General features: G+C 43.4%; 1 protein-coding gene across 3 annotated transcripts in view; it reads left to right on the top strand.

Annotated features, from left to right (window-relative positions):
* Positions 1-27,602, top strand: part of LOC137656751 (bridge-like lipid transfer protein family member 3B) — a 153,150-nt gene that overhangs the window by 116,209 nt on the left and 9,339 nt on the right. For all 3 annotated transcript variants that reach the window (XM_068391006.1, XM_068391005.1, XM_068391004.1), the window contains one exon: positions 14,948-15,220. In XM_068391006.1, coding sequence (XP_068247107.1) covers positions 14,948-15,220 — 273 coding nt within the window. The remainder of the gene's footprint in view (positions 1-14,947; positions 15,221-27,602) is intronic.

Here is a 27,602-nt window from a genome sequence, read left to right as displayed (position 1 = left end):
GAATAATGCTAAACGTTTTCACTCCATGCCCTGAAGATTACATCAATTACCAAACATCATGTAATCCACAGGGAAGAAGTCAAGAATGTTTGTTCAACATTCCCCAAAAATATTTAGATCTATGTATTACTCTACAAGCAGTGGCATTACATATAGATATAAATATGAAATATACCTTTAGTTTACTTTATTTGCATCTTAATGACAGTATTTCCTGTGATGATGTGGCTGAAGTGTTAAACCAACTCCCTCAACCATTTTTTTATGGGTAATATGACAGTAGACATCCATTATGGGGAAATGTTTTAGCAAACTCAAAGGGCAATCTGCTAGCATCACTAATAGAAAATGAAGACATTGGTGGTTCTAAATACAGGCTACTCACTTCCATATCCAGACAGGTACTATGTCATGTATTGATCTTTTAAAAGGAAGCTCTAACTCTCTACCTGACTTTCACTGGAGAACATTGGATGGCTGATATAAAAGTGATGATGCACCAAATGTAATTACAACTAACAATGGCCCACTTGAATACTCGTACACATCACTTTGTGTTCGGACAAAGCCGACTGCAAAAAAAAAAAAAAAAAAAAAAAAAAACGTATGCCGCAACTCGCTGATGCTGCACTCTTGCGCGCTCGCCGGTGTCAACAATATCCACGTGCCTTGCCACATTCTTGTCCTTTGGCACAGTACCACAAACACCCTTTGGAATTTTGAATTTAGGATTGAGCAATAGTCAAACTATTCAACAGTAAGCATAAAATTTCAACAAACAAGGCTTAAAAATTGCACAGATATATATACAGTATGTCTGTCTGTGCTTATGTTATTGTATATATAAATAGATAGATATGCATGTGTGTTTGTGTGTGTATATATATATATACATATATATATATATATATATATATATATATATATATATATATATATATATATGTATATATATATATATATATATATATATATATATATATATATATATATATATATATATGTATATATATATATATATATATATATATATATATATATATATATATATATGTATATATATATATATATATATATATATATATATATATATATATATATTAATAGATATTTTTAGTAATTGTTTACTGTTTCAGCATTCAGCTATGTAGTCGTGTTAGGCTTACCCCCATTCGCTGTCGCTAAGTTTTAAGTTCCAAACAATGAGAAATTTTTCGCTTAAACTCGTGAAGATACACATTTGTATTCATTCCCGAGAGAGTTGTGAAGCCGGAAATGTGATCTCCCATGTCTCAGTAGGCCTTAATGGATTAGGCTGCTACCTTGTATTTTCTCATCCTTATCTGACAGTTTTACTCATTTACAGCAAGATCAGCTATTAGGCAGGAAACCAGTATCCGACCGTATACCTTGCAAATATGAGGAAGGTTTTCGCGTTGTTATTACAGATGTATACTTTTTATCCATATTCTCATTCTTTTGCTCTTAGGTATTATATTGTTTATGGACATAGTTATGACAGTACGCATATTATGTCTTTGAATCTTTCCCTGATGTTCACATTGCCTCTTCTCCGGAAGCTAAGTTCATTCTCCGGAAGCTGGGTTTATAGATGTTTACCACCAAAATTTAACCAAGCTTTTCCTATTTTCTTTCAGTACGTACGTGCCCTGAGTAAGATGATAAGAAGATCTTGCAATTCTTAGAAATTTAGGTTTTCAATATTAAACTTACCCGATAATCATGTAGCTGTCAACTCCGTTGCCCGACAGAATTCTACGGGAGGGATACGCCAGCTATCACTATACTAGAAGGGGGTGTACTCACAAGCGCCACCTGTGGCCAGGTACTACAGTACTTGTTGTTGTCGCCACCTCACTTTTTCCTCTGTCGTGCTTCCGGCTAGACGTTCTTGGATACGCTTATGATTTTGGAGTATTGTTCACGGTTTGGTGAAGTATTTCTCTAAATTTGCAGCTATTCGCTATACTGGAAACTTCTTTGTTAGCTTAGCTAGCGTTTGGAATTAATTTTTATGGTGACGAAGAGAGTATGAACTCTCTTTCACCTTTAAATGGCCGACCCTTCCCTTAGACGGAAGTGTTGGTGTCTAAGAGAGTATAGACTCTCTTTCTTAGTTTTGTTATAGATTTTTTTTATTTCTCTCCGCCTTTTATAGGCCTCTTCGATTAACTTACTTTTATTATAAACTTATTAATATTAATTTTTATATTTGTTTATATTCGACCTTTCCTAATAGTAGGCGGTCTTTTCTTGGTACCGAAGTTAATTAACATTGAGCCCGTCATTTCGGTTTTACCTGTTAACATATTATGCTATTTTAATGTCTTTGAAAGAATTTCTTTGATAGTCTCGTACTGTTTTCAAAGTTGAACTAACGTTTTGTTTTGTCTCTGCAGTTGTTGACGTTCAGAACGTTCAACTTGCGCTCTATCGTTACGATAGAGAAAGAATTTTCACGGTGTCACGTTGCAGTAAGAGTAACCGTGTCTAGCGTTTTGTTCATTCTTTCTTAACTTAATGGTTTTAATTCTAATAAAGGAACTTTTCTTTTGGGAAATATTTCAGTTTTTTCCTTTAACAATAATATGTTTTAACGATATATATGATTGGGCTCTTCTCTCAGGTTCTAAGTCAAGAGAGAGAGAGAGAGAGAGAGAGAGATAGAGACGGAGGGAGAAAGAGGAGGATAAACGTTTCATTCAAGCGAGTAACGTTGTTATCGTTTTTGCTCTTCTCCCTAGTCTCTTTAGGGGAAGAAGGTAAACGTTTCTAGAGTGATCTAGTGTTTAGTCTCTTTCCAGCCACTGAATTATTTATCTTTCATTAGATTTTTCTGTTACATTGTAATTCTGTTTTCGCAATTACTAACTTTTGAGAAAGGATAGAATTGCGTGTTTCAGGTACAAACCACTTAAAGTTTCGAGTTCAGTGAAATAAGTGCAAACAGAAAATCAAAGTGATAAGTGATTAGCGCAAAGTGTGTCAGTGTTGTGCGTGAGGGTACTTCTGTGCGCGCCAGTCGTCCTCCCAGTCCGGGACCTCTTGCAAGCTCCCAAGCCCAGGGGAGAAGCAATGTCGAAGGGCAAAAGGGTTCGGCAGGCCTTGATCGGCGCACAGAAGTATCCTCGGTGGTTGCGGGCGTGTCTTACAGAGACCGTCACTCCCACCCGCAGACGATTGAGCCCTTATTTTGCTCGTCTGCAGAAGAAATTTAGGGGAGAAAACGCTGGTCTCAGGTCTCAAGACCTCTTAAACGTAAAGTCCAGACCTTTGCCAGACGTACGAAGTTAGAGTTCAAAGCTCTGACTCGCCGCAGTCATCAGTTGAATGCACTCCGCCTAAGAGGAGTAAGGTTCTGCCGCAACAGATCTCTGCTGTTAAGGCTTTACCTCAGCAGACTTTAGTGTCTGCCGACCCCAAGTTGACTCTACTGCAGTCCATGCAGTCACAACTTTCGGTCTTGATGCGTGAGTGTCGGGCTGAGAAGGTTGCGCCTCCGCCTGCGCTCGCTCCGCCTGCGCTCGCTCCGCCTGCGCTCCCTCCGCCTGCGCTCGCTCCGCCTGCGCTCGCTCCGCCTGACCGCAGTACCGCCTGCCAGGCGTACGATGTTGAGCCACGTTATGAGTTTACTGATCCCAGTGGTGTGCAGCTCCCTCCGCCTTCCTTAAGGCACCTCAGCAATGGGAACAGGAGGCTTATACCTCTCTTCCTCCGCTTCCACTTGCTGTTCCACCAGTGAGGCAACACTCGCTTGAGGTACAACAACCTCTCCCATCCATGAGTCAGTCTCCTCAGCTCTCGCTGCAGCGAGCTCAACCCTCCTCAAGGCAAGCACCTCAACACCTTAGCCTTGCGCCTCAGGAGCCTCAACTTGCGAGACATTTACTGCGTTCTGCGCAGCCACTACCTCATCGCTCTCAGCTCACACCGCAGGTACCTCAACTCGTTCCTCAGGAACTTGCTACTGCGCTTCCGCCAACCACTCAGCAAGCGCAACCCTTGAGTTCAGCCACTCTTGCCAGGAGTCAGCCTCCTCCACCCATGCGCCTACCTTCTGCTACTTCTTTTGATCAGCCTTTGCAGACTGAGCCTCAGGTGTTCCCTCAACAGAGTCTTGAAGAGGAAACCACAACTATGGTTGTTCCAGCTCGTTCTGACTCTGCTGTTCAGCATACCTTACCTCCATTTTCAAACATTATGATAATGGAGGTTATTTGTATTACTTATTTAAAAATATATTTGTATTCCTTGCAATATATTTTTTAACAAATCGCAAAATATGGCAAAAATCATGAGTTATGAATGTAAGGTAATATTATGTTGATATTAAACCCCTTGCAAGCATGCATGTAGTAATGCAGTGTTGCCAACAGGGCGAGTTTCCCTTTCCGGAGGTGAAGTAGATTATAGTACATTTAGTGTAGCTTAATTCTACGATTATCATGCCGGCTATCAAATTCATCAACAAAACAGTCTAAATCAATTCCCTCGGCACGTGCACTTTCAATGGACGGTATGCGATATTACGCACTCTAGCACTGGTCATGGAATTTCTGAGAAATGTTACACGCCATGCAACACGCTCTGCTTACCTTACAGCATGTTCTACATACAGCATGCTCTGCATACAGCATGCTCTGCTTACAGCATGCTCTGCATACAACAGGCTCTGCATACCTTACCGCATGCTTCTCAGTCACACATCTTTGGTTGTTGCCAACTCACTAGACTGTCAAGCAGTTTCTTATCGTTGCCTTCTAGTCTGCTGCGTTTGCACAGTGTAACCCTCACTGAGAGAACTTAGCTTTTCTCGGATATGGTCCCTGTAGATGAGAAAGTGCTTTTCTCCCTCCTTCTGATATTCCCTTGAGGACTCTGTCATTTGGAGAGGAGCCTTTAGCTGCGTAGCCTCCTATGGACTTTTATTTAAGCATAACATGCTTCCAGGGAAGGTAATGGTCCCACTTCAGTCGCTAATCCCGTCTGTTACCACACCTGCTCCCATAGTCCTTGAGCTGTGTTGCAAGACATGCAGTCCAAACTTAGTCCTTGTTAGAGGATTTTTTGTTTACGGAGTCAGTGTGTCACTGGGAAGACGTTCAACAACCAGCAGGAGTGACTTGTTGTGACGCAGTACGGCAACCTTAGCAACCCGATAAGGAGTTGTCTGTACGACCCAGACAGTCTAGACAGCTTCGGGTTGTCACTGTACTTCCTCGCTTCCCCATGGTTGACAGTTCACAGACTGTGCAGCAGTACCATGATCTTGTGTCCGGCTCCGTCAGACGACTGGCTTTTAAGAGCTCCCACAAGTCGTCGCTGTCTGGAGATTCTCAAATGGACTATGGATCTGACCAAGGAACTGGGCCTCCTGGTCAATTTTGAGGAGTCTTAGCTCGTCCCATCCCAGACCATTGTCTCCCTGGGTATGGATCTTCAGAGTCGAGCTTTTCGGGCTTTTCCGTCGGCCCCAAGGATCTTCCAAGCCCTAGAATGCATCCAGAGCATGCTGAGAAGGAACCGATGCTCAGTCAGGTAGTGGATGAGTCTAACAGGGACACTTTCATCGCTGGCCCTGTTCATCGTGTTAGGGAGACTCCACCTCCCCCCCCTTCAGTATCATCTAGCTGCTCCCTGGATAAAGGACATGACGCTAGAGACGGTCTCAGTTCCTGTTTCCGAAGAGAGAAGGTCTTCTCGCGTGGTGTAAGAACAGCTTTCTTCTCAAGGAAGTCTACCTTTGGCTGTTCAGAAACCCGCCCGCTGTCTCCTCTCGGACGCATCTGACACGGGCTGGGGTGCGACTTTGGACGGATAAGAATGCTCGGGAACATGGAATCAGGAGCAAAGGACACTTCACATCAATTGCAAGGAGTTGTTGGCGGTTATTCTGGCCTTGATAAACTTCAAGTCCCTCCAGCTTAACAAAGTGGTGGAGGTGGACTCTGACAACACCACAGCCCTGGCTTACATCTTCAAGCAGGGGGGGACTCTTTCGTGGAAGTTGTTCTAGATCGCAAGGGACCTCCTCATCTGGTCTAAAGATCGAAAGCTCACGCTGGTAACGAGGTTCATTCAGGGCGGTATGAATGTCATGGCAGATCACCTCAGCCGCAAGGGTCAGATCATCCCCACAGAGTGGACCCTTCACAAGAATGTTTGCAGCAGACTTTGGGCCCTTTGGGGTCAGCCAACCATAGATCTGTTCGCTACTTCGATAACCTAGAGACTCCTGTTGTATTGTTCTCCGATTCCAGACCCAGCAGCAGTTCACGTGGATGCTTTTCTGCTGGATTGGTTCCATCTCGACCTGTATGCATTCCCGCCGTTCAAGATTGTCAACAGGGTACTTCAGAAGTTCTCCTCTCGCAAGGGACACGGCTGACGTTGGTTGGCTCCGCTCTGGCCCGCGAGAGAATGGTTCTTAGAGGTACTGCAATGGCTGGTCAACATTCCCAGGACTCTTCCTCTAGGAGTGAACCTTCTACGTCTACCTCACGTAAAGAAGGTACACCCAATCCTCCACGCTCTTCGTCTGACTGCCTTCAGACTTTCGAAAGACTCTCAAGAGCTAGGGACTTTTTCGAAGGAGGCAGCCAGAGCGATTGCCAAAGCAAGGAGAACATCCACTCTCGGAATCTATCAGTCTCAAGGGGAAGTCTTCCGTAGCTGGTACAAGACCAATGCAGTTTCCTCAACCAGTACCACTGTAACCCAGATTGCTGACTTCCTGTTATATCTAAGGAAAGTAAGATCCCTTTCAGCTCCTACGATCAAGGGTTACAGAAGTATGTTGGCAGCGGTTTTCCGCCACAGAGGCTTGGATCTTTCCACCAACAAAGATCTACAGGACCTCCCTAGGTCTTTTGAGACCTCAAAGGAACGTCGGTTGTCCACTCCAGGCTGGAATCTAGACGTGGTCCTAAGGTTCCTTATGTCATCAAGATTTGAACCTCTCCAATCAGCCTCTTTTTAGGACCTCACGTTAAAAACTCTTTTCCTCGTGTGCTTGACAACAGCTAAAAGAGTAAGTGAGATCCACGCCTTCAGCAGGATCATTGTTTTCACATCTGAAACGGCTACATGTTCCTTGCAGCTCGGTTTTTGCTAAACGAACTTCCTTCACGTCCTTGGCCTAAGTCGTTCGAGATCCCAAGCCTGTCCAACTTGGTGGGGAATGAACTGGAGAGAGTACTTTGCCCAGTTAGAGCTCTTAGGTACTTTCTAAAAAGGTCTTAACCTTTTCGAGGACTATCAGAAGCCTTATAGTGTGCTATCAAGAAACCTTCTTTTCCAAGTTCTAAGAACTCAGTTTCTTACTACAGTATTCAGGCTTCTGATTAGAGAAACACATTCTCATCTGAAGGAAGAAGACCTTGCTTTGCTGAAGGTAAGGACACATGAAGTGGGAGCTGTGGCTACTTCTGTGGCCTTCAAACAGAGCCATTCTCTGCAGAGTGTTATGGATGCAACCTATTGGAGAAGCAAGTCAGTGTTCGCATCATTCTATCTCAAAGATGTCCAGTCTCTTTACGAGTACTGCTACACCCTGGGACCATTCGTAGCAACGAATGCAGTAGTAGGCGAGGGCTCAGCCACTACATTCCCATAATCCCATAACCTTTTAACCTTTCTCTTGAATACTTTTTATGGGTTGTACGGTCGGCTAAGAAGCCTTCCACATCCTTGTTGATTTGGCGGGTGGTCAATTCTTTCTTGAGAAGCGCCGAGGTTAAAGGTTGTGATGAGGTCCTTTAGTATGGGTTGCAGCCCTTGATACTTTAGCACCTTTGAGTTGATTCAGCCTTCCAAGAGGAACGCTGCGCTCAGTAAGGAAGACGATCTTATTAAAGGCAGAGTAACGGTTCAAGTCGACTTCCTTACCAGGTACTTATTATTTCATTGTTATTGTGGATAACTGATTATATGAAATACGGGATACTTAGCTATCCTTTAGTCTTGTACACTGGTTTTTCACCCACCCCCCTGGGTGTGAATCAGCTACATGATTATCGGGTAAGTTTAATATTGAAAAATGTTATTTTCATTAGTAAAATAAATTTTTGAATATACTTACCCGATAATCATGATTTAATTGACCCACCCTTCCTCCCCATAGAGAACCAGTGGACCGAGGAAAAAGTGAGGTGGCGACAACAACAAGTACTGTAGTACCTGGCCACAGGTGGCGCTTGTGAGTACACCCCCTTCTAGTATAGTGATAGCTGGCGTATCCCTCCCGTAGAATTCTGTCGGGCAATGGAGTTGACAGCTACATGATTATCGGGTAAGTATATTCAAAAATTTATTTTACTAATGAAAATAACATTTTTCTGTCACGACGGTGATATTTAGACGTATCCCCTTCAAAATTGTGATAAGACTTTATTGAGGTTTGAGTCTTCCTTGCTGGATAGCACTGTGTTTATATGACCCTTGTTAGGATTATGGTAGCTCACTGTTCCCCTCGGGGAAGGTATGTTACAAGTTCAATTTCTAATGAAACAAATTGTTACTGTAGTTCAAGAGGAAATCCAGAGAAATCTAGCTTAGTTGTTTATTGAAGAATTGAAGATGATGTGTTATGCCAAATGCTCTCTCAACCAACTAAGTTTGGTTAATAATGAGTCTCGAAAGCTTTTAGCTTATTTAACCTTTTTTGTTTTATCTCAGAAGCCCAGCGACTTTATTTGTGGCAGTAAGCTTGACTTACCGGCCCAGTTGCCTACCTTAACCTGACTTACATAGTAAAGTCTAGTGATCATAGTGTTTCAATCATGATTCTGAATGTTCATTGTGTCTTACAGAGTTGAGAGCCTCTCAAAGATCTCAACTTTCCTATTTACCTGAGATCCCTCTGCTGCTAGACCTTTTCATTCCCGCATTCCTGTTCACTCTCTTAGACATCTAAATTGCGAGGCAGAAGACCAAGTTGGTAGTTTGGAGCCTTATATCCCTCCTATCGCTAAAGCAAGCACTCTTAGGCAACGTCGTTTTTCATTTGTGAATCTAGGCAACCTCGTTTTTCATGCGTGAATGATGTTTCATGTCATAGAATTCTCTGAACTGTTTAATATTGTTGATGTGTCAGCTAAAGATGATCAGCTGCTTCATGTTCTGGAAGAAATTACAATTTTTTTTTGCTTGCAAGCTCGTCCACAAGCTCAACACAGATTTACAAAAGTCGGGTAAATTTTATTGGATAAGCGTTAACAATCATGCTTTTATTACTGTTATGAGTCTCACACTGAAGGAGACATGAATATTATTGTGAGATATTTATGTTCCAATTGGTTTCTGGATTCAAGCCAGTCTGTTCCTCTGGCTTTGTTTACAGTCTTATTCGCTGTTAAATATAGGAATTGTTTATGGGTGATCTTCTATGTTCTCTCTGTGTCACATGCCAGGGAACAATTTTTTGCTAGAAAGCTGGTGAGGAGGGTGTAGGCCGCACAGTTCATCTCTGGAAAGTATGTTGTATGATCAGATTAAAATTATTAGCATAAATGAAAACTTCAGGTAAGCTGAAACAGTGTAGTGCTTTCAAGTGAATGGTCGCTATATTTATCAGTATGTTCATAAATTAGGAAATGGGGGGGTCACTCTTTGTAGTCACGTTTGCAACTTCACCAGTCAACCACCTTGCCATGTTGAAAACACTGCTTTTCATCTTATCATCAAAATTATCCAATATTGTGTCTGATCGCTACTTGGTTGGGTGGCCACCTGGGAGCACAAGATGCTCTTGGCAAAACTAGTGATATAAGTTTAGTTCTCCTATTCCGCATCCCTCAGCATAAAAGGTAGATACCCTGATACGTACAGGAAAAATATACATTTGTTCCAACACGGAGTACTTACCTCGAACTACTTTCTTAGGAGTATCTGGGATCTCCTCCCAACCGACCAGAATTTTGTGTAGTTTACCCTACTCCCGTTTTCAATGCCGGGTAACCTCTGGCGGAGTGATACGCGCCATGAGGCGACCCCGGGTCAGAGAGCATGCTTGGTCAGGTCTCGATCTCCAGTAAGTTTTCTGGTCACGTCGCGATAACATCTCGATGCGCTCTCCTTATCCAGTGCGACCCTTTGTGTCCCCGACCCCCTTTGTGTCTCACGTGGTCCCATTGTGCTCTTTCCATACCTTTTCCTACCCTTTCCCTGTGTTCCTGTGTCTCGCGGTGCCTTACTAGTGCGTGATGGAGCATCCCCGTCGTTGTCCCGGGCCTATGGCCGGTAAATCGTGTGGCGCTTTTCTTTCGAAGCCTGAAGTCGACCTGCACTCCTTGTGTTCGTCGTGTAGGGGCAGCGTGTGTTCCCCTACGGCCACGTGTCCGGAGAAAATATGCATATTTACACATTCTCATCTTTTACCATAATTTAGCGGGTGTGAAACAAGTTCGGGCTCTCTTTGAACCACATTGACTCTAATAGCCCATTTTGGGACATAAGGGAAATGGTCTGCAGATCTGTCCCATCTGTTGTCAGAGTGTCCTAGAAGATTGCTATACCATTCAATCCGCTTATTGACCCATTTCAAAGGTTTTTCATCCAAACCCAGCTGCTTTTACGTCTAATCATCATGGGACTTTCGATCGCATTCTCATAACTCTCTAGGTTATCCATTATTATAAAAGACTGTGTACCCTCATGTTCTATCAATGACACTGGTATGTTCGAAGAATCTATCAGTGACTTGAACAGGGTAGAATTATATTGTTAAAATGTTTTATGGTGTCCTTTTATGAAAAGGATTGTCAATCTCAGCTTTTATAGGGTGTAGGTCAATGCTTAATTTGGTATTCAAGGATTTGGGATTATACCTTTCCTTTTTAGGCATTATGATAGATGTCTTTAATCCTGTCAGTATTAACCCTTTTACCCCCGGGGTATTTGGAAATTTCCAACCCTTAACCCCCAGGGGGTTATTTTTTTCCCAGCACATTTTGCAGTATATTTTTTTAAAATTGCTCTAACAGCCTTAATTTTTGTCATAGAGAGGTCAGGTCAGTCTCATTCTCTTGGAAAATGCCTGAATTTTCTCAAAAAATTATCAAAAATATGAAAAAAAAATTTTTATAGCATTTTTTTGCAAGGACGGACCAGTACGTCCATGGGGGTAAAGGGATGGCTTTTGTGAAACGTACCAGTACGTCCTTTGGGGGTAAAAGGGTTAAGGCCTCTAGTAATCAGGTCTATTTATTAGAATTTGGATGGGAATGTACAATGTTTAGCAGGTTCTATTTTATATCTTTGGAAAACCTTTCCCTTATAGATTTCACAGCATTGACTTCCCCCTAGATGTATGATAAACTGCATTCACTATCTTCTAAGTTGGGCTTTGGGAGCATAAAATGGTTTTGTCTTTTTTGCCTTTCTGCTGCTGCTGTTTTCTCACTTCCCTCTTTGGAAATGGTTGTAAGCATTTACGAGCAATCTGAAAATAGTTTTCTTTTTCTGGTAAGAGCCGTTCATTATATTTGGGAAAAATTAAGGGCATTATGTACGATAAGAATTCCAATTCATCCTCTGTCCAAAACGGCAACGTCATTTCTAGTTAAAAGTTCAGTCACAGAAACTCACCAAGAATTGTTTCCAAATTCTATTAGGAATAGACCTTCATCTCTTAATTTTTACAAAAATATTCCATCGGAAAGGATGTTAACCCTTTTACCCCCAGGCTATTTGGAACTTTCCAACCCTTAACCCCCAGGGGTTATTTTTTCAAGCACATTTTGTAGTATATTTTTTTTTTAAATTGCTCTAACAGCCTTAATTTTCGTCATAGAGAGGTCAGGTTGGTCTCATTCTCTTGGAAAATGCCTGAAGTTTCTCAAAAAATTTTCAAAAATATGCAAAAAAAAATGTAGATAGCAGTTTTTTGCAAGGACATTCCGGTACGTCCATGGGGTAAATGGATGTGTTTTGTGAAACGTACCAGTACGTCCTTTGGGGGTAAAAGGATTAACAGCAGTGCAATAGCGTACCATGTTGGTATTCGTTGGATATTATCTTGGAGAATCCTGGCTTTTTTTTATCAAGGGTATTGGGCTATAGATCCTATAATGACTGCTGCAGATGTGATCATTTAAATTTAGAGTTTAAATAATCTATAGTTCTCTTTATTCAATATTTCAAGTATCGTTAAAATACATGGAGTTTCATATTTCAAACTGTTTTGAGATTTTTTTCTTCAACTTGCAAAATCTAATCGAGGACCTTTGTGTCAATGGGCGTGGGAGGAGATGATGATAAACGATTTTGAGATAGTTTTTCCATTAATTTAGACCAGTGAAACTAGAACTTCAATTATTTTATACATTATAATTTTGATTTTCATCTTTTTCCTTCATTGTCATTCCCCCCTCTATCAGTGTGTGGGAGTCAGAAATACGAACATCAGTGAAGGATCATAAAAATAAACTGAATTTTGATAATAAGATATATTTCCATATTCACATGCTGTCCATGTACATTCCCACCCTCCTCCCCACTGACTTGTGATGTCAAGGAATAGGGATTGATGTCAATGACCTTAGATGTCAGGATGTCAGGAAACCTCATATCAATCAATCAATCAAGGAATAGGGAATACTTTTGACTTCAAAACTGTATCTTGAAGCATCCCGTTTGTTATTTGATTATTTAATTAATTATTTAATTATTTAAATATTTGTTTAATTATTTAATTGATTATTTAATTATTTAATTAATTATCTCCTTTCCAGTAACCTCTTGAGTGTTTCATTACCTTATTAGGGGTATGTATCTTTTATTTTTATTATTATTATTATTATTATTATTATTATTATTATTATTATCATTATTATTATTATCATTATTATTATTATTACTTACCTAGCTACAACCCTAGCTTGAAAAGCAGAATGCTGTAAGCCCAAGGGCTTCAACAAGGAAAATAGCCCAGTGAGGGAAGGAAATAAGGGAAAACTACTAGAAGTTCAAGAACAATAACAACACTTAAATAAATCTTTCATAAAAAAAGTATAAAAAACTTGAAAATAACAAGAGGAAAATAGCCCAGCGAGGAAAGGAAATAAGAAAAAAGTACGAGAAGTTTAAGAACAATATTAACATTTAAATAAATCTTTCATATAAAAAGTATAAAAAACTTGAAAATAACAAGAGAACAACAACTTCAAAATACCAAGGGGAAGAGAAACAAGATAAGAATAGTGTGCCTGAGTGTACTCTCAAGCAAGAGAAAGGAAAGAAGTGCCAGGTTATAGCAGTCTGAGTCCCTCACCAGGCAAAGAGGAACAATGAGAAATGTTCCCTTTCGTTCTTTTTTATGTCGGCTACCTCCTAAAATTGGGAGAAGTGCCACGGTAAATTGATAGATAGACTAAAACTATATTTTTTTCCCTCATAAAATTAAATTCACAATTGCCAACATTTAAAAAAATTTAATTTTTTGCATAATCTCAATTCAAGGATTAGTTGTGACTACTGTTAATACTTAATTTCTACATACAAAATTCCAAAATTAGCACTTCTTTAACATTGTTGTTTCAGCATCAACCTTCTAAATCCTGCCTAGTGTATGAAATGATGAGTTAACGTCTATAAACCCAACTTCTAGAGAATAAACCGAGCTGATGGAAAAACATGAACATCAGATGAGTATAGGAATAAATTCTATTATCAAAATTCCAATTTTTGTATGACCTTCGGAGAATGTTTATACTAATTTTGCTTGCTATATAAGGTTTTGTGCACTTTCGAAGATAATTTCATAGTGGTGATAATGTTTACGTATGTAAATAAAGGAAATGTAATGTTTGACCCCAAAGGTTCTCCTTTTCATGCAGTTGACGAGAAGCTTGTTTTAGAGGACTTAGGCATGTTGAACGCCAGCACTATTGTATCATATTACAATGCTGATTGTCTCAGCTAAATAATGAGCCAAAACAAATCATACAAATTGTGAGGTGTTTTGTATGTTAGTGTCAATCATAGCTGATGGTTAGAAATGCTTGTGAATTCATTAATGATTAGCATAATAAGATTTAATATTGTGAAGAGTTGATCAACATATATGCTAACTAATACGGTGTTAACTCCCATACGCCGTTGTCTATATTACAGTGATGCCTCAGCATACGAAAGTAATCCGTTCAGGATACGGTTTCGTATGCTGATTTTTTCGTATCCTGAGTCGCGTTTTACATGTAAATAGCCTAATCCGTTCCAAGCCTTACGAAAAGACACCTTTTCTTTCATAAACACGCTAAACTGTAGTAATAAACATGCAATGCAGCCATTTCTATCATTGAATAATAAACCCAACCGTTAAAAACAGCCTAATCCATTCCAGAAACCACCATGAGATTATTCAATAATGTAGTTATAGCCTAGTTATCCCCTCCAAGCCCTAAGAAAACGGTCCGTTTTCTTTACTACCGTATAAAAGTTACGGTACTGTATGTAAAGCATTTGGATCAGTTAAGGTGTATTGTTACCTATTCACCTAAATTAAGGGTTGATACCCTGAAAAAAAAAAAGTTGGGATCTCGTAAGCTTTTCGTATCCTGAAAATTTTTTCGTATACTGGGGCATAAAAATCTTTGTATCGCTTTTCGTATCCTGAATTTTTCGTAAGCAGAAACTTTCGTATCCAGAGGTATCACTGTATTTGAAAGATAATCGTAAGTAATGTTCATTTCTGATCAAGATTTTTAGAGGTGGGTGTATTGAATAAGGTATTTATTCATTATTTGTGCACTATATGCAGGTGAATTATTTTTTTTTAGATTTTTCACTTGATTATATATATACTGCAAAGAAAATTTTTTTTTTAGAAATTGAAGAATTTTTTAAAAACTACAATAGAGTGAAAGCCTTATTTTGTATTGACTGTCAATATCAATTTGATTAATTATTTTATATCTTACTCTTACAGACAAAGTTTAGCAGCCGGTGCCGCGGATGGTCCGATTCGATGGCATCAGCAGAACCTTGCTGCCTTAAGGTTCGTCTGGAGACGAATTTGACGCCACCGACCTCCGAACGCGAAAAACCGGTCGGGATCTCGGGGGCTCCGTTGCCAGTTCTGTTAACGCCATCCCTTAAAGGCCAAGTGGCAGATCTAAGTATGTCCATGCTCATGAGCACAGTATCTGGGCTCGTTGATTTAATAGAAGATGAAGTCTTACCGAAGCCTTTACCGATAAGGGTTAGTATCGAGAGTAAATCTGCTTTAGATATAAATTATTATTATTATTATTATTTCTTGGTAGGAGACCCTCCTTCAAACAGGTGGAGTTGAATACTATGGCTGCATCGGCAGAATTCAATTTCTTGTCCAATTTGGACAAGAAATTGAATTCTGCCAATGCAGCCATAGTATTCAACTCCACCTATTATTATTATTATTATTATTATTATTATTATTATTATTATTATTATTATTTTTTCAATATTAAACTTACCCGATAATCATGTAGCTGTCAACTCCGTTGCCCGACAGAATTCTATGGAGGGATACGCCAGCTATCACAATACTAGAAGGGGGTGTATTTACCAGCGCCACCTGTGGCCAGGTACTCAAGTACTTCTTGTTGACACCTCCACAATTATTCCTCTGTCGTGCTTCCGGCAAGACGTTCTGGGATACGCTTATGTTCTTGGAGTATTTTCACGACTTTGGTGAAGTATTTCTCTTTGATTTCGGCTGTCGCTTTACTGGAAAACTTCTATATTAGCTTAGTTAGCTTTTGGAATTAATTTGATTAATTTTGGTGACGAGAGAGTATGAACTCTCGTTCACCTTTCAATGGCCGACCCTTCCCTTAGACGGAAGTGTTGGTGTCTAAGAGAGTATAGACTCTCTTTCTTAATTTTGCTTAACAAAGTTATAGATTTATTTTATATCTCTCCGCCTCTTATAGGCCTCTTCGATTAACTTCCTTTTATTATAAACTCATTAAAATTAATTTTTATATTTGTTTATATTCGACCTTCCTAATAGTAGGCGGTCTTTTACCGAAGTTAATAAACTTTGAGCCCGTCATTTCGGTTTTACCTGTTAACATATTATGCTATTTCCGCCACAGAGTTTGAAAGATTTTCTTTGACAGTCTCGTACTGTTTTCAAAGCTGAACTAACGTTTTGTTTTGTCTCTGCAGTTGTTGACGTTCAGAACGTTCAACTTGCACTCTATCGTTACGATAGAGAAAGAATGTTCACGGTTTCACGTTGCAGTAAGAGTAACCGTGTCTAGCGTTTTGTTCATTCTTTCTTAACTTAATGGTTTTGATCCTAATAAAGGAACTTTTCAGTTTTTTCCTTTAACAATAATATGTTTTAACGATATATATGATTGGGCTCTTCTCTCAGGTTCTAAGTCAAGAGAGAGAGAGAGAGAGAGAGAGAGATAGAGACGGAGGGAGAAAGAGGATAAACGTTTCATTCAAGCCTGCCAGGCGTACGAGTAACGTCATTATCGATTTTTGCTCTTCTCCCTAGTCTCTTTAGGGGAAGAAACTAAACGTTTCTAGAGTGATCTAGTGTTTAGTCTCTTTCCAACCACTGATTTATCTTTCATTAGATTTTTCTGTTACATTGTAATTCTGTTTTCGCAATTATTAACTTTGAGAAAGGATAGAATTGCGTATTTCAGGTACAAACCACTTAAGTTTCGAGTTCAGTGAAATAAGTGCAAACAGAAAAGGGATTTTGACGTAGGAAAAATCTATTTCTGGGCGAGGGACCTGTGCCGCCCAGTGAATAAGCTCCATTTAGCACTTATTCTTAGGTAATTTACTGCTAAATATACCAGAGAAAAAATGTAAAGGAGTGCTAGGTTAACTAGCTCGCTCACCTATTGGTGTCGGTATAAAATTGGGCGTATATTCCAGAGGTCCCGCACTATTTAGATTAATCCACGACAGAGAACCCCAATAGAGGAGAGCCGTTCAACCTCACTCGGTACTACTACAATGCATCCGCTCAGAACCCAACTCCTTAGCACCCAAAGTTTGGGGACTCCAAGGGAGAGGAGCTGGGAGGGTTCACTGGGCGGCACAGGTCCCTCGCCCAGAAATAGATTTTTCCTACGTCAAAATCCCTTTTCTGGGCTCGAACCTGTGCCGCCCAGTGAATCTATACAAGAGAAAAATGTCACCAAACTTGCAAAATAAAGGAAAAAACATAAGCGTAAGAGAAATACAGGATGCTTTAATCAGAGATGAGTACCAAAAAACAATTATAAGGGTATCTTAAATATGAACATAAATCCAATAAGGTAGGTATAATAATGCCGTGAGTGATAATATATACAGATACTCAGGAGCATAAAAATTTACAAATATAATAACAGTATTCAGGTGCGAGACCAACGAATACAATAGGGTATAAATGAGGCAGGTAAGAGGGAGAGATAAAGAGTCAAGGCATTAACCTGTGAGTTACTCGGGAGTAACTACGCTCCCTGCGGCTACTGTAGAAAATTTTAGGGCTTCCAAATGTTTAAGGTAGTGTTTCTTGAACACTGACGGTGATTTCCACCCTGTATACCTGGAAAGGTCTGTAAAATTCATGTGGTGAAAGAAGTTCACCGAGGTGGCAACCGCCCTGATATCATGTGCAAGAGGAAAAGAGTCAGGGTTAGCTTGTTTAATAAAATACAAAATTTGTTGCCTGATCCCTTTAATAGTAATGGTACCGCCTTGTTCTCTAACGAATAGAGGCCCCGAGGAGTTAGAGGAGGTCCGGGATAGATAAGACCTAAGAGTAGTGACAGGGCACAGCGACGGATCTTGCGTGAGGGGAACAATTTTCCAGGAGGTCCATCTGTTTTGAGGGTCTTCATTCTTAGCCAAAAAGAATTTGTTAGGAGAAAGAAGGACCTCTCCTGAAGGCAGAAAGTCAATATGACCCGGGTCTCTCGACAAGGCTGCCAATTCAGAAATTCTTGCCCCGGAAGCCAAGCTCACTAGGAAAAGTGTTTTCCTGAGAAGGGGCATGTAATCACAAGAACTGTTAATGGTATCAGAAGCCAATTTGAGTACGTCATTAAGGAACCAGGTCACCGGGGTAGGACGAGTAACCGGTTTCAGTCTGGCACAAGCTTTCGGAATTGAAGCTAACAAAGAGTCGGTTAAGTCTATGTTAAAACCCACTAGGAAGATCTTTTTCAGAGCCGATTTAATAGTGGTGATAGTATTGGCTGCCAGACCTGATTCTAATAAAGATCTAAAGAAAGTGACTGTAAGGTTCAAGTTCATACAGTTCACGTCTGAGTCTATTAAAAATTTTGCCAACTTTTTAACTGCAGAGTCATACTGACGGATGGTGGAATCCCGTTTATCTGATTCTAGGAACAAGGTGTTTTGAGGATCAATATTGGCACCATGCATAGCCGCAAACTTCATAAAGTCCATAAAGTTAGGGCGCTCTGAATGTTTGAGAAAGCGTACACAACGCGTGTTTGTACTATCTGAGACAGAACCGGATTGGGTATCGGGTGAGGGTATAGTCTCAACTCCCGCAGGAGAGGATACCAGTTGCTCTTGGGCCAGTTGGGTGCGACCAAGGCTACTTGTCCCTTGAAGGATCTCAGTTTGTCTAGAACTTTCAGCAAAAGATTCACCGGGGGAAAGAGATAAATCTTTTCCCAGTTGTCCCAATTCTGTGACATGGCGTCTGTGGCGTAAGCCTGAGGGTCTAGATTGGGAGCCACATATACTCTCAATTTGTGGTTGGATTCCGTGGCGAAGAGGTCCACTTGGAGACCGGGAACCTGAGAGAGAATCCACCGAAATGACTTTAGATCGAGTGACCATTCCGATTCTAGAGGGGAGGTCCGGGACAGGGCGTCTGCCACTACATTCCGGACTCCCGCCAGGTGGACAGCTGAAAGATGCCAACGGTTCGAGGCTGCTAGGGAGAATATGGCTATTAGAACATGGTTCAGAGGCCCTGACTTTGACCCGCCTCTGTTGAGGCAGCGGACCACCACTTCGCTGTCGAGGACCAGACGAAGGTGTTGTTTCTTGGGAAGAGCGAGACGTTTCAGGGTTAGAAGAACTGCCATGGCCTCTAGCACATTGATGTGAAAATGGCGGAACAAGGGAGTCCAAAGACCTTGAACTTTCTTGAGCTGAGAATAGCCGCCCCAACCTGATAGGGATGCGTCTGTGTGAATGATTAATTCCGGGGGCGGAAATCGAAGGGGAACTGACTTTGACAGACTGTTTGCTCTTGTCCAAGGAAGAAGTCTTTCCCGTAGAATGGGAGGAAGGCGGACTTTCCTGTCCCGGAGCTTCCGGTTCGCCCTCGAACGCCAGACACGATTGATATCTTTCAATTTTGCCTTCAGAAGAAGATCCGTCACTGAGGCAAACTGAAGGGAACCCAGAATCTTCTCTTGAAGCCGTCTGGAACTTACTTTGTCTTTGAGAAAGCGTTTGGTGTTTCTTGCAATCTCTAACCTCTTGGGTCTGGGAAGACACAGAGTATGAGATATAAGATCCCATTGCAGGCCGAGCCATTGGAACTTCGATTTTGGAAGAAGACGGGACTTCTTGAAGTTGATCTGGAAGCCTAGAGATTGAAGATAATGGATGACTTTGTGAGTGGCTTTTAGGCAATTTTGGGAGGTGTCTGACCAAATGAGCCAGTCGTCCAGATAGGCTACTACTTGAATCCCTTGATTCCTGAGTTCCTGAACAGCGACTTCTGCTAGCTTTGTGAAGATCCTTGGGGCAATGTTGAGCCCGAAAGGCATCACCTTGAAGGAGTAACTTTTGTCCCCTAAGCGAAAGCCTAGGTACGGACGGAAGTGTCTCGCTATCGGGACGTGATAGTAGGCGTCTGTAAGATCGATAGAGGTGGTGACGGCCCCACGGGGAAGTAAGGTCCGCACCTGCGAGACGGTAAGCATTCGAAACTTGTCGCATTGAATGGACAAGTTGAGAAGGGATAGATCTAGAATCACTCTTCTCTTGTCTGAATCCTTCTTCGGAACACTGAACAGCCGACCTTGAAACTTCAGATGTTTCGTTTCTTGTATGGCATTCTTTTGTAAAAGTTCCTGGACAAATTCGACCAGGTCCGGAGTGGAATGTTGACGAAATTTGTTCGGAGGAGGAGGTCCTTGAATCCAACTCCACCCTAGTCCCTTGGAGATGATACTGAACGCCCAGGGACTGAACCTCCATTTGTTGCGGAAGGCATAGAGCCTCCCCCCTACCTGCTGCACCTCAGTATTGGTTTGAGGAGTTGCCTCCACGTCCGCCTCGGAAGTTCTTTCCTCTGCGAAAGGCTCTTCCCCTGCCTTTGTTCTGGTTAGAGCCACGGTGGTAGCCTCTACCTCTACCATAACTCTGGGAAGAGCTATGAGCCTCGTAGGACTGGTTAAAGGCAGGGGAAGTGGCGGAGGCACCAGAAAGCTGGCTCTTAGGTAGCAGAACGGTGACATAGTCATCCGAAGGAGCCCGAGAGGTGGAAGGCTGTGCAGGGGCAACAGAAGATGGAGGAAGAGGCAGCCGGAAGTTGGATGAAGCACTCTGTTGTTGCCTGAACTGGGTGGAGGTATATGGTCTAAGCTTCTTCCTACCCCGGGCTTGATAATTTGCGGGGTCATACTTGCGTTTAGGGGTCAAACCCCAACGGGCTTTAAGGCTCTGATTAACCCTAGTGGCCTCCGCCAAGACTTCCTCTACGAGATCCTCGGGGAAGAGATTTGAACCCCAACAGGAGGACCGGATGAGTTTATTAGGTTCATGCCTAATCGTCGCCTCAGCTAGAACATGCTTGCGACATCTGCGTTTAGCAGTAGCAAAGTCATATAAGTCATAATATAACGACTGTAGCGTAGCCTTGTTGAGAGACTTAAAAATACTCTCCGTATCATAAGTCAAGGCTATCGACTCCGTGGATGTGGCCAGGTTTAGAGTACGGCCAACACGTAGGCGGGAATCATATTCCTGTTTAATGAGAGATTCCGGGAGACGGGGAAGCTTCTCACTAAACAAGACTGAGGCACAGTCTGCTGCAAGCTTGCCGGAGGTAAAGGTGGTATGGACGTTGTCCCAACACTCAATACCTGAGGGAAGAAGGAGGGAGATTGGATCCACCTCTCGGATGGGAGGCAAGGGCTTCTCCTCCAGAGCATATTGAAAGGCAAGCTCTGCCACCTTATTGACGCATGGAGTCAAGGTGTTCTTGTCCATTAAGAACATCGTAAAGGAGCTTTTATGAGGCGTCAGCATGGTGTTAGTGCAGCCGATGTCATTCAAAAATCTGGCCCAAACAGATTGGGCTTGCTCCTTCGGGAAGATGACCGTCTCTTTGGGGACCTTGTCTAATCGGACTAAAGCTTCCTCGGTAAGTCTGGCATAACCATGAAATGGAAATGCCAGACCCGGAGGAAAGAATTCAAAGTCCTCTAGAGGGCGAGTGCCAAGGCCCTCCAGAGTCAACATTCCGTCTGAGAACGGGGAATGAAGAGCCATCCGCCAGGGGTTGTTCTTGGCAAACGGCGGGAGCTTAGAGGCATCCGGTATGAGAGAGCTTTGGACTCTCTCCGGAGCTCCTTGCTCTAAAGCCCCAATTCTCTGACCGAAGTTAGAGAACATCGTGTCCATCCTCGACTGCATCTCCGAAACCAACTTTTCCTGCATCTCCGACACGATGCGAAGCATAGCTGATTCGGAAAGGCCCGGGCTAGCAGCAGGAGGGGCGGAAGGAACTCCCGGGTCGTGAGACTTAGAGGAGGAACCAGAGGTCTTTGAAGACGGGTTTGTACCAGGTTTAGAGCCATGAGAAGTCTTGTGAGGCTTGCGAGCTTTGGGTAAGGTCCTTGAAGTAGACTTATCCTTAGGGGGAACCGGGTATGAACGTTGAGACGAATCACGGTCCCCAGAAAATCCAAGAAAGGAAGAGCGATCAGAAGAAGAAGAAAGAGCGGGGCTGAGGATAGGAATCTCAGCGCCGGACACACCTGCCTCACTTACCACCCTACCTGAATCCGGCTCGTCTAGCAACATTGGTTCGACGTCCAGGTTCATGGAGGCAACATTGTCCTCCAGACCTCCGGGGGCGTCCGATGGATCTTGCTCTGGGTCGATGAGACCCGTTATAGTGGCATCAATGTGGGCAATGATGGGAGCTGCCACATGCCTAGCCACAGCAGCTGAAGACTTGGCGTTGGGGTAAACCATGGTGCAGTAGTCCTCAGATAGGACGTACGGCCGCTTAGACTTTACATTCCGGGCAAAACCACCAACCCACACCTTCAGTGTGGCCCGAGCCGCAGACTTTTGCTCCGGGGATGCCTGAAATAATAGTGGGAATTATAAAAGGGAAACTCCCAATGATCCTTCAAGACCATAGATATCTTACTAATAGTAAATAAAATAAGAAGGCAATATAGCCAACGGGACTCACCGAGTCAGAACCAAGGGTAGTGATGAGGTCGAAGCAAATCACACAGTTATCCGGGTGCCATACCACAACGTCTTCCAGTTGAACCCCACAAGGGGCGTGAGATCGGCAGACGGAGTGGCCACAAGGCTGGTGCAGAACAGCTGCACAGGCCGGCGTCAGACAATGCACCATCTGTAAAAAGAATAGTATATGAGAAACTGTAATTCTCTTAATTAGGGGCGGGTCTGGAGGACCCGGGCCTAACATAGGTCTAACACAAGATTAGAGCCTAACTACTATTCTATAAGTGGCCTAACATAGGTCTAACACAAGAATAGAGTTTAACTATACTATTCTTTTAAGTAGGGCCTAAAATAGGTCTAACACAAGATTAGACTGTAAAAAATAAAATTTTTTTTTTTTTTTTTTTTAGGGGCGGGTCCGGAGGACCCGGGCCTAACATAGGTCTAACGCAAGGTTAGAGCTTAACTATAATATTCTTACATAGGGGCGGGACCGGGGGTCCCGGGCCTAAACATAAGTCTAACTTGAAACTAAAGTATAGCCATCCATTCCGGTCAAGCCGGGAGCATAAAAAAGGATGCAAAAACAAGGAATTAAGACACATAGTGTCTGATTTCCCGGGGTGGGGTAGACCCCGGGCCGGGAAATAAAGGTATATTCAATACCAATTCCTTTAGGGACTCCGGGGTAGTGATCTGTCATATATAATCATCATAGGAAATGTTATAAAATAATAGGGGGGCGGAACTGTAACTAAGAACTGCCAATCGAACCCGGAGGGTTTCGTATAACATAAGCCAGAATGAAAAGTGAATATAAAATAGGGTACACCGGGATCCAACTCTGTAGACCGGTGGCCAACCAGACTAGACAGAGACTAAACCGCCGGGCCACCCGGAGGACAAAGTCCAAAAACACTTAACTACCCCCTCTAAAAGGAGGGAAGGCAACGGTCCCTTAGTGGAGGGGGGGAGAAGCCTAGCCTCCCACCTAGCTAGAGGGGGAGCGTGGGGGAGGATCACGTGATACGAGGCAGCAGGGCTACCAACTGACGATCCCCAATCAGACAGATCAAACGGAGTAATGGCACAAATATTCATTATAATAATAATAATAGCGTTAAATATATGAATAAACACATTGAAAATTTTTGGGCAAGGCATGCAACATAAATAATTAAATCACAAAAGACACACCTGATGGCTAAAATAACATTGCCGCCTTAGCACGGTCGGCAGCCATAGCGATACGTAAATGATATCGGCCCAAAATTTGAACCACGAGGATTCTAAACGCTAAATAATGAATATTCACAATAACAAATAAAATTTAATAATAAAAATAATACATATAGTAACACCGCAAGTGAAACTTAAAAGCTCTCAAAAACAGGAGTACCAACTGTAGTGAAATCAAGCAAGATCGGTATGAACGAAGAGAATAAACTCCTATAATATAAATATTAAACGATCTAGGTTGCTCAAAACACAGTAAAATCCAGCTTGGTACTTAACTTAGACGGTGTCTCCTGGGAAACCGACGAAGAAGCCATAATTCACTAGAAAATATCCAAAAGCGAGAGCACCAGAAAAAAAAGCGGGTTACTTTGAACGTTGTGCTAAAAGGAGTTGAGTTCTGAGCGGATGCATTGTAGTAGTACCGAGTGAGGTTGAACGGCTCTCCTCTATTGGGGTTCTCTGTCGTGGATTAATCTAAATAGTGCGGGACCTCTGGAATATACGCCCAATTTTATACCGACACCAATAGGTGAGCGAGCTAGTTAACCTAGCACTCCTTTACATTTTTTCTCTGGTATATTTAGCAGTAAATTACCTAAGAATAAGTGCTAAATGGAGCTTATTCACTGGGCGGCACAGGTTCGAGCCCAGAAATCAAAGTGATAAGTGATTAGTGCGTGAGGGTACTTTTGTGCGCGCCAGTCGTCCTCCCAGTCCGGGACCTCTTGCAAGCTCCCAAGCCCAGGGGAGAAGCAATGTCGAAGGGCATAAGGGTTCAGCAGGCCTTGATCGGCGCACAGAAGTATTCTCGGTGGTTGTGGGCGTGTCTTACCGAGACCGTCACTCCCACCCGCAGACGATTGAGCCCTTATTTTGCTCGTCTGCAGAAGAGATTAGGGGAGAAAATAAAGGCAGAGTAACGCTGGTCTCAGGTCTCAAGACTTCTTAAACGTTAAGTCCAGACCTATGCCAGACGTACGAAGTTAAAGTTCACAACCCGAATGCAGTCGTTGGGTTAGCTCTGACTCTCCTAAGTCATCAGTTGATTACACTCCGACTAAGAGGAGTAAGGTTCTGCCACAACAGATCTCTGCTGTTAAGGCTTTACCTCAGCAGAACTTAGTGTCTGCCGACCCCTAGTTAACTCTACTGCAGTCCATACAGTCACAACTTTCGGTCTTGATGCGTGAGTGTCGGGCTGAGAGTGTTGCACCGCCTGCACTCCCTCCACCTGTTCTCGCTGCACCTGTGCTCGCCCAGCCTGCACCTGCTCTGCCTGTGCTCGCCCAGCCTGCACCTGCTCCGCCTGGTCGCAGCACCATCTGCCAGGCGTACGATGTTGTGAACTCTACTACAGTCCATGCAAGCACAGCTTTCGGACTTGATGAGTGAGTGTCGGGCTGAGAGTGTTGCTCCACCGCCTCCGCCTACACTCCCTCCTCCTACACTCGCTCCGCCTGATCACAGTACCATCTGCCAGGCGTATGATGTTGTGGACTCTACTACAGTCCATGCAAGCACAGCTTTCGGACTTGATGCGTGAGTGTCGTGCTGAGAGTGTTGCACCTCCTGCACCTGTGGTGCACCTACCTCCTGCACCCGTTCAGCCTGTGCTGCACCCGCCTGCACCGGTGGTGCACCAACCTCCTGCACCCGTTCAGCCTGTGCTGCACCCGCCTGCACCGGTGGTGCACCAACCTCCTGCACCCGTTCAGCCTATGCTGCACCCGCCTGCACCAGTGGTGCACCAACCTCCTGCACCCGTTCAGCCTGTGCTGCACCCGCCTGCACTCGCTGCACCCAGTCGCAGCTCCATCTGCCAGGCGTACGAGGTTGAACCACTTTCGGAGTTTGCTGTTCACAGTGTTGTTCAGCCTCAGCCTTCTTTAAGGCAACCCTTGCTTTGGGATCAGGAGAGTTACACTCTTCCTCCTCCTCCCCTTGCTGCTCCTCCAGTGGTGCAACTCTCGGTTGGGGTACAACAACCTCTCCCCTCCGTGAGTCTGTCTGCTCAACCAGCGCTGCACCGAGTTCAACCCTCATCTAGGCAAGCTCATCTACACCATGCACTTGCGCCTCAGGAGCCTCAGCTTGCTAGAACTTTACCTTGTTCTGCGCAGCCTCAACCTTCTCATGCTCCACTCATCTCTCAGGAACAGGAACGGACTACTCCGCCTCCGTCCTCCGCTTAGCTGGTACAATCCTTGGGTGCAACTCTTGCTAGGAGTCAACCTCCTTCACCCTTGCACCTGCCTTCTGCTCTGTCTGTTGTTCAGCCTATGCAGTCTGAACCTCAGGTTTTCCCTCAAGTTGAGGAAACCTCTGTTGTTGTTCCAGCTCGTTCTGACTCTGCTGTTCAGCATACCATGGTTTAAACCCCATGCAAGCATGCATTAAGCACTCTAGCACTGGTCATGGAATTTCTGAGAAATGTTAAACGCCATGCACACGCTCTGCTTTCCTTTCAGCAGGCTCTGCTTACAGCAGGCTCTACTTCCTACATGCTCAGCATTCAGCATGCTCTGCATTCAGCATGCTCTGCATACAACATGCTCTGCATACAGCATGCTCTGCATTCAGCATGCTCTGCATACAGCATACTCTGCATACATCATGCTCTGCATACCTTACCGCATGCTTCTCAACACATCTTGGGTTGTTGCCAACTCACTAGACTGTCAAGCAGTTTCATAACGTTGCCTTCTAGTCTGCTGCTTTGCACCAGTGAACCCTCACTCAGAGAACTTAGCTTTTCTAGGATAAGGTCCCTGTAGATGAGAAAGTTCTTTTCTCCCTCCTTCTGATATTCCCTTGAGGACTCTGTCATTTGGAGGGAGCCTTTAGCTGCATAACCTCTTATGGACTTTTATTTAAGCATAACATGCTTACAGGGAAGGTAATGGTTACACTTCAGCCGCTAATCCCGTCTATTACCACACCTGCTCCCATAGACCTTGAGCTGTGTTGCATGACATGCAGTCCAAGCTTAGTCCTTGTTAGAGGATTTTTTGTTTACGGAGTCAATGTGTCACGGGGAAGACGTTCAACAACCAACAGAAGGGACTTGTTGTGACGCAGTGGGCAACCTCAGCAACCCGTTAAGGAGTTGTCTGTACGACCCAGACAGTCTAGACAGATTCGGGTTGTCACTGTACTTCCTCGCTTGCCCATGATTGACAGTTTACAGACTGTGCAGCAGTATCATGATCTTGTGTCCGGCTCCGTCAGACGACTGGCTTTTAAGAGCTCCCTCAAGTCGTCGCTGTCTGGAGATTTTCAAATGGACTATGGATCTGACCAAGGAACTGGGCCTCCTGGTCAATTTTGAGGAGTCTCAGCTCGTTCCATCCCAGACCATTGTCTCCTTGGGTATGGATCTTCAGAGTCGAGCTTTTCGGACTTGTCCGTCGGCCCCAAGGATCTTCCAAGCCCTAGAATGCATCCAGAGCATGCTGAGAAGGAACCGATGCTTAGTCAGGCAGTGGATGAGTCTAACAGGGACACTTTCATCGCTGGCCCTGTTCATCGAGTTAGGGAGACTCCACCTCCGCCCCCTTCAGTATCATCTAGCTGCTCACTGGATAAAGGACATGACGCTAGAGACGGGCTCAGTTCCTGTTTCCGAAGAGATGAGGTCTACTCTAACGTGGTGGAAGAACAGCATTCTTCTCAAGGAAGGTCTACCATTGGCTGTTCAGTCCTCCGACCACCGTCTCTTCTCGGACGCATCGGACACGGGCTGGGGTGCGACACTGGACGGACAGGAATGCTCGGGAACATGGAATCAGGAGCAAAGGACACTTCACATCTATTGCAAGGAGTTGTTGGCAGTTCATGTGGCCTTGATAAACTTCAAGTCCCTCCAGCTTAACAAGGTGGTGGAGGTGAACTCCGACTACACCACAGCCTTGGCTTACATCTCC

The sequence above is a fragment of the Palaemon carinicauda genome, chromosome 17 (assembly GCF_036898095.1).
Source record: "Palaemon carinicauda isolate YSFRI2023 chromosome 17, ASM3689809v2, whole genome shotgun sequence".
NCBI classification, from domain to species: Eukaryota; Metazoa; Arthropoda; class Malacostraca; order Decapoda; family Palaemonidae; genus Palaemon; species Palaemon carinicauda.
This window is presented reverse-complemented; position numbering and strand designations above follow the sequence as displayed.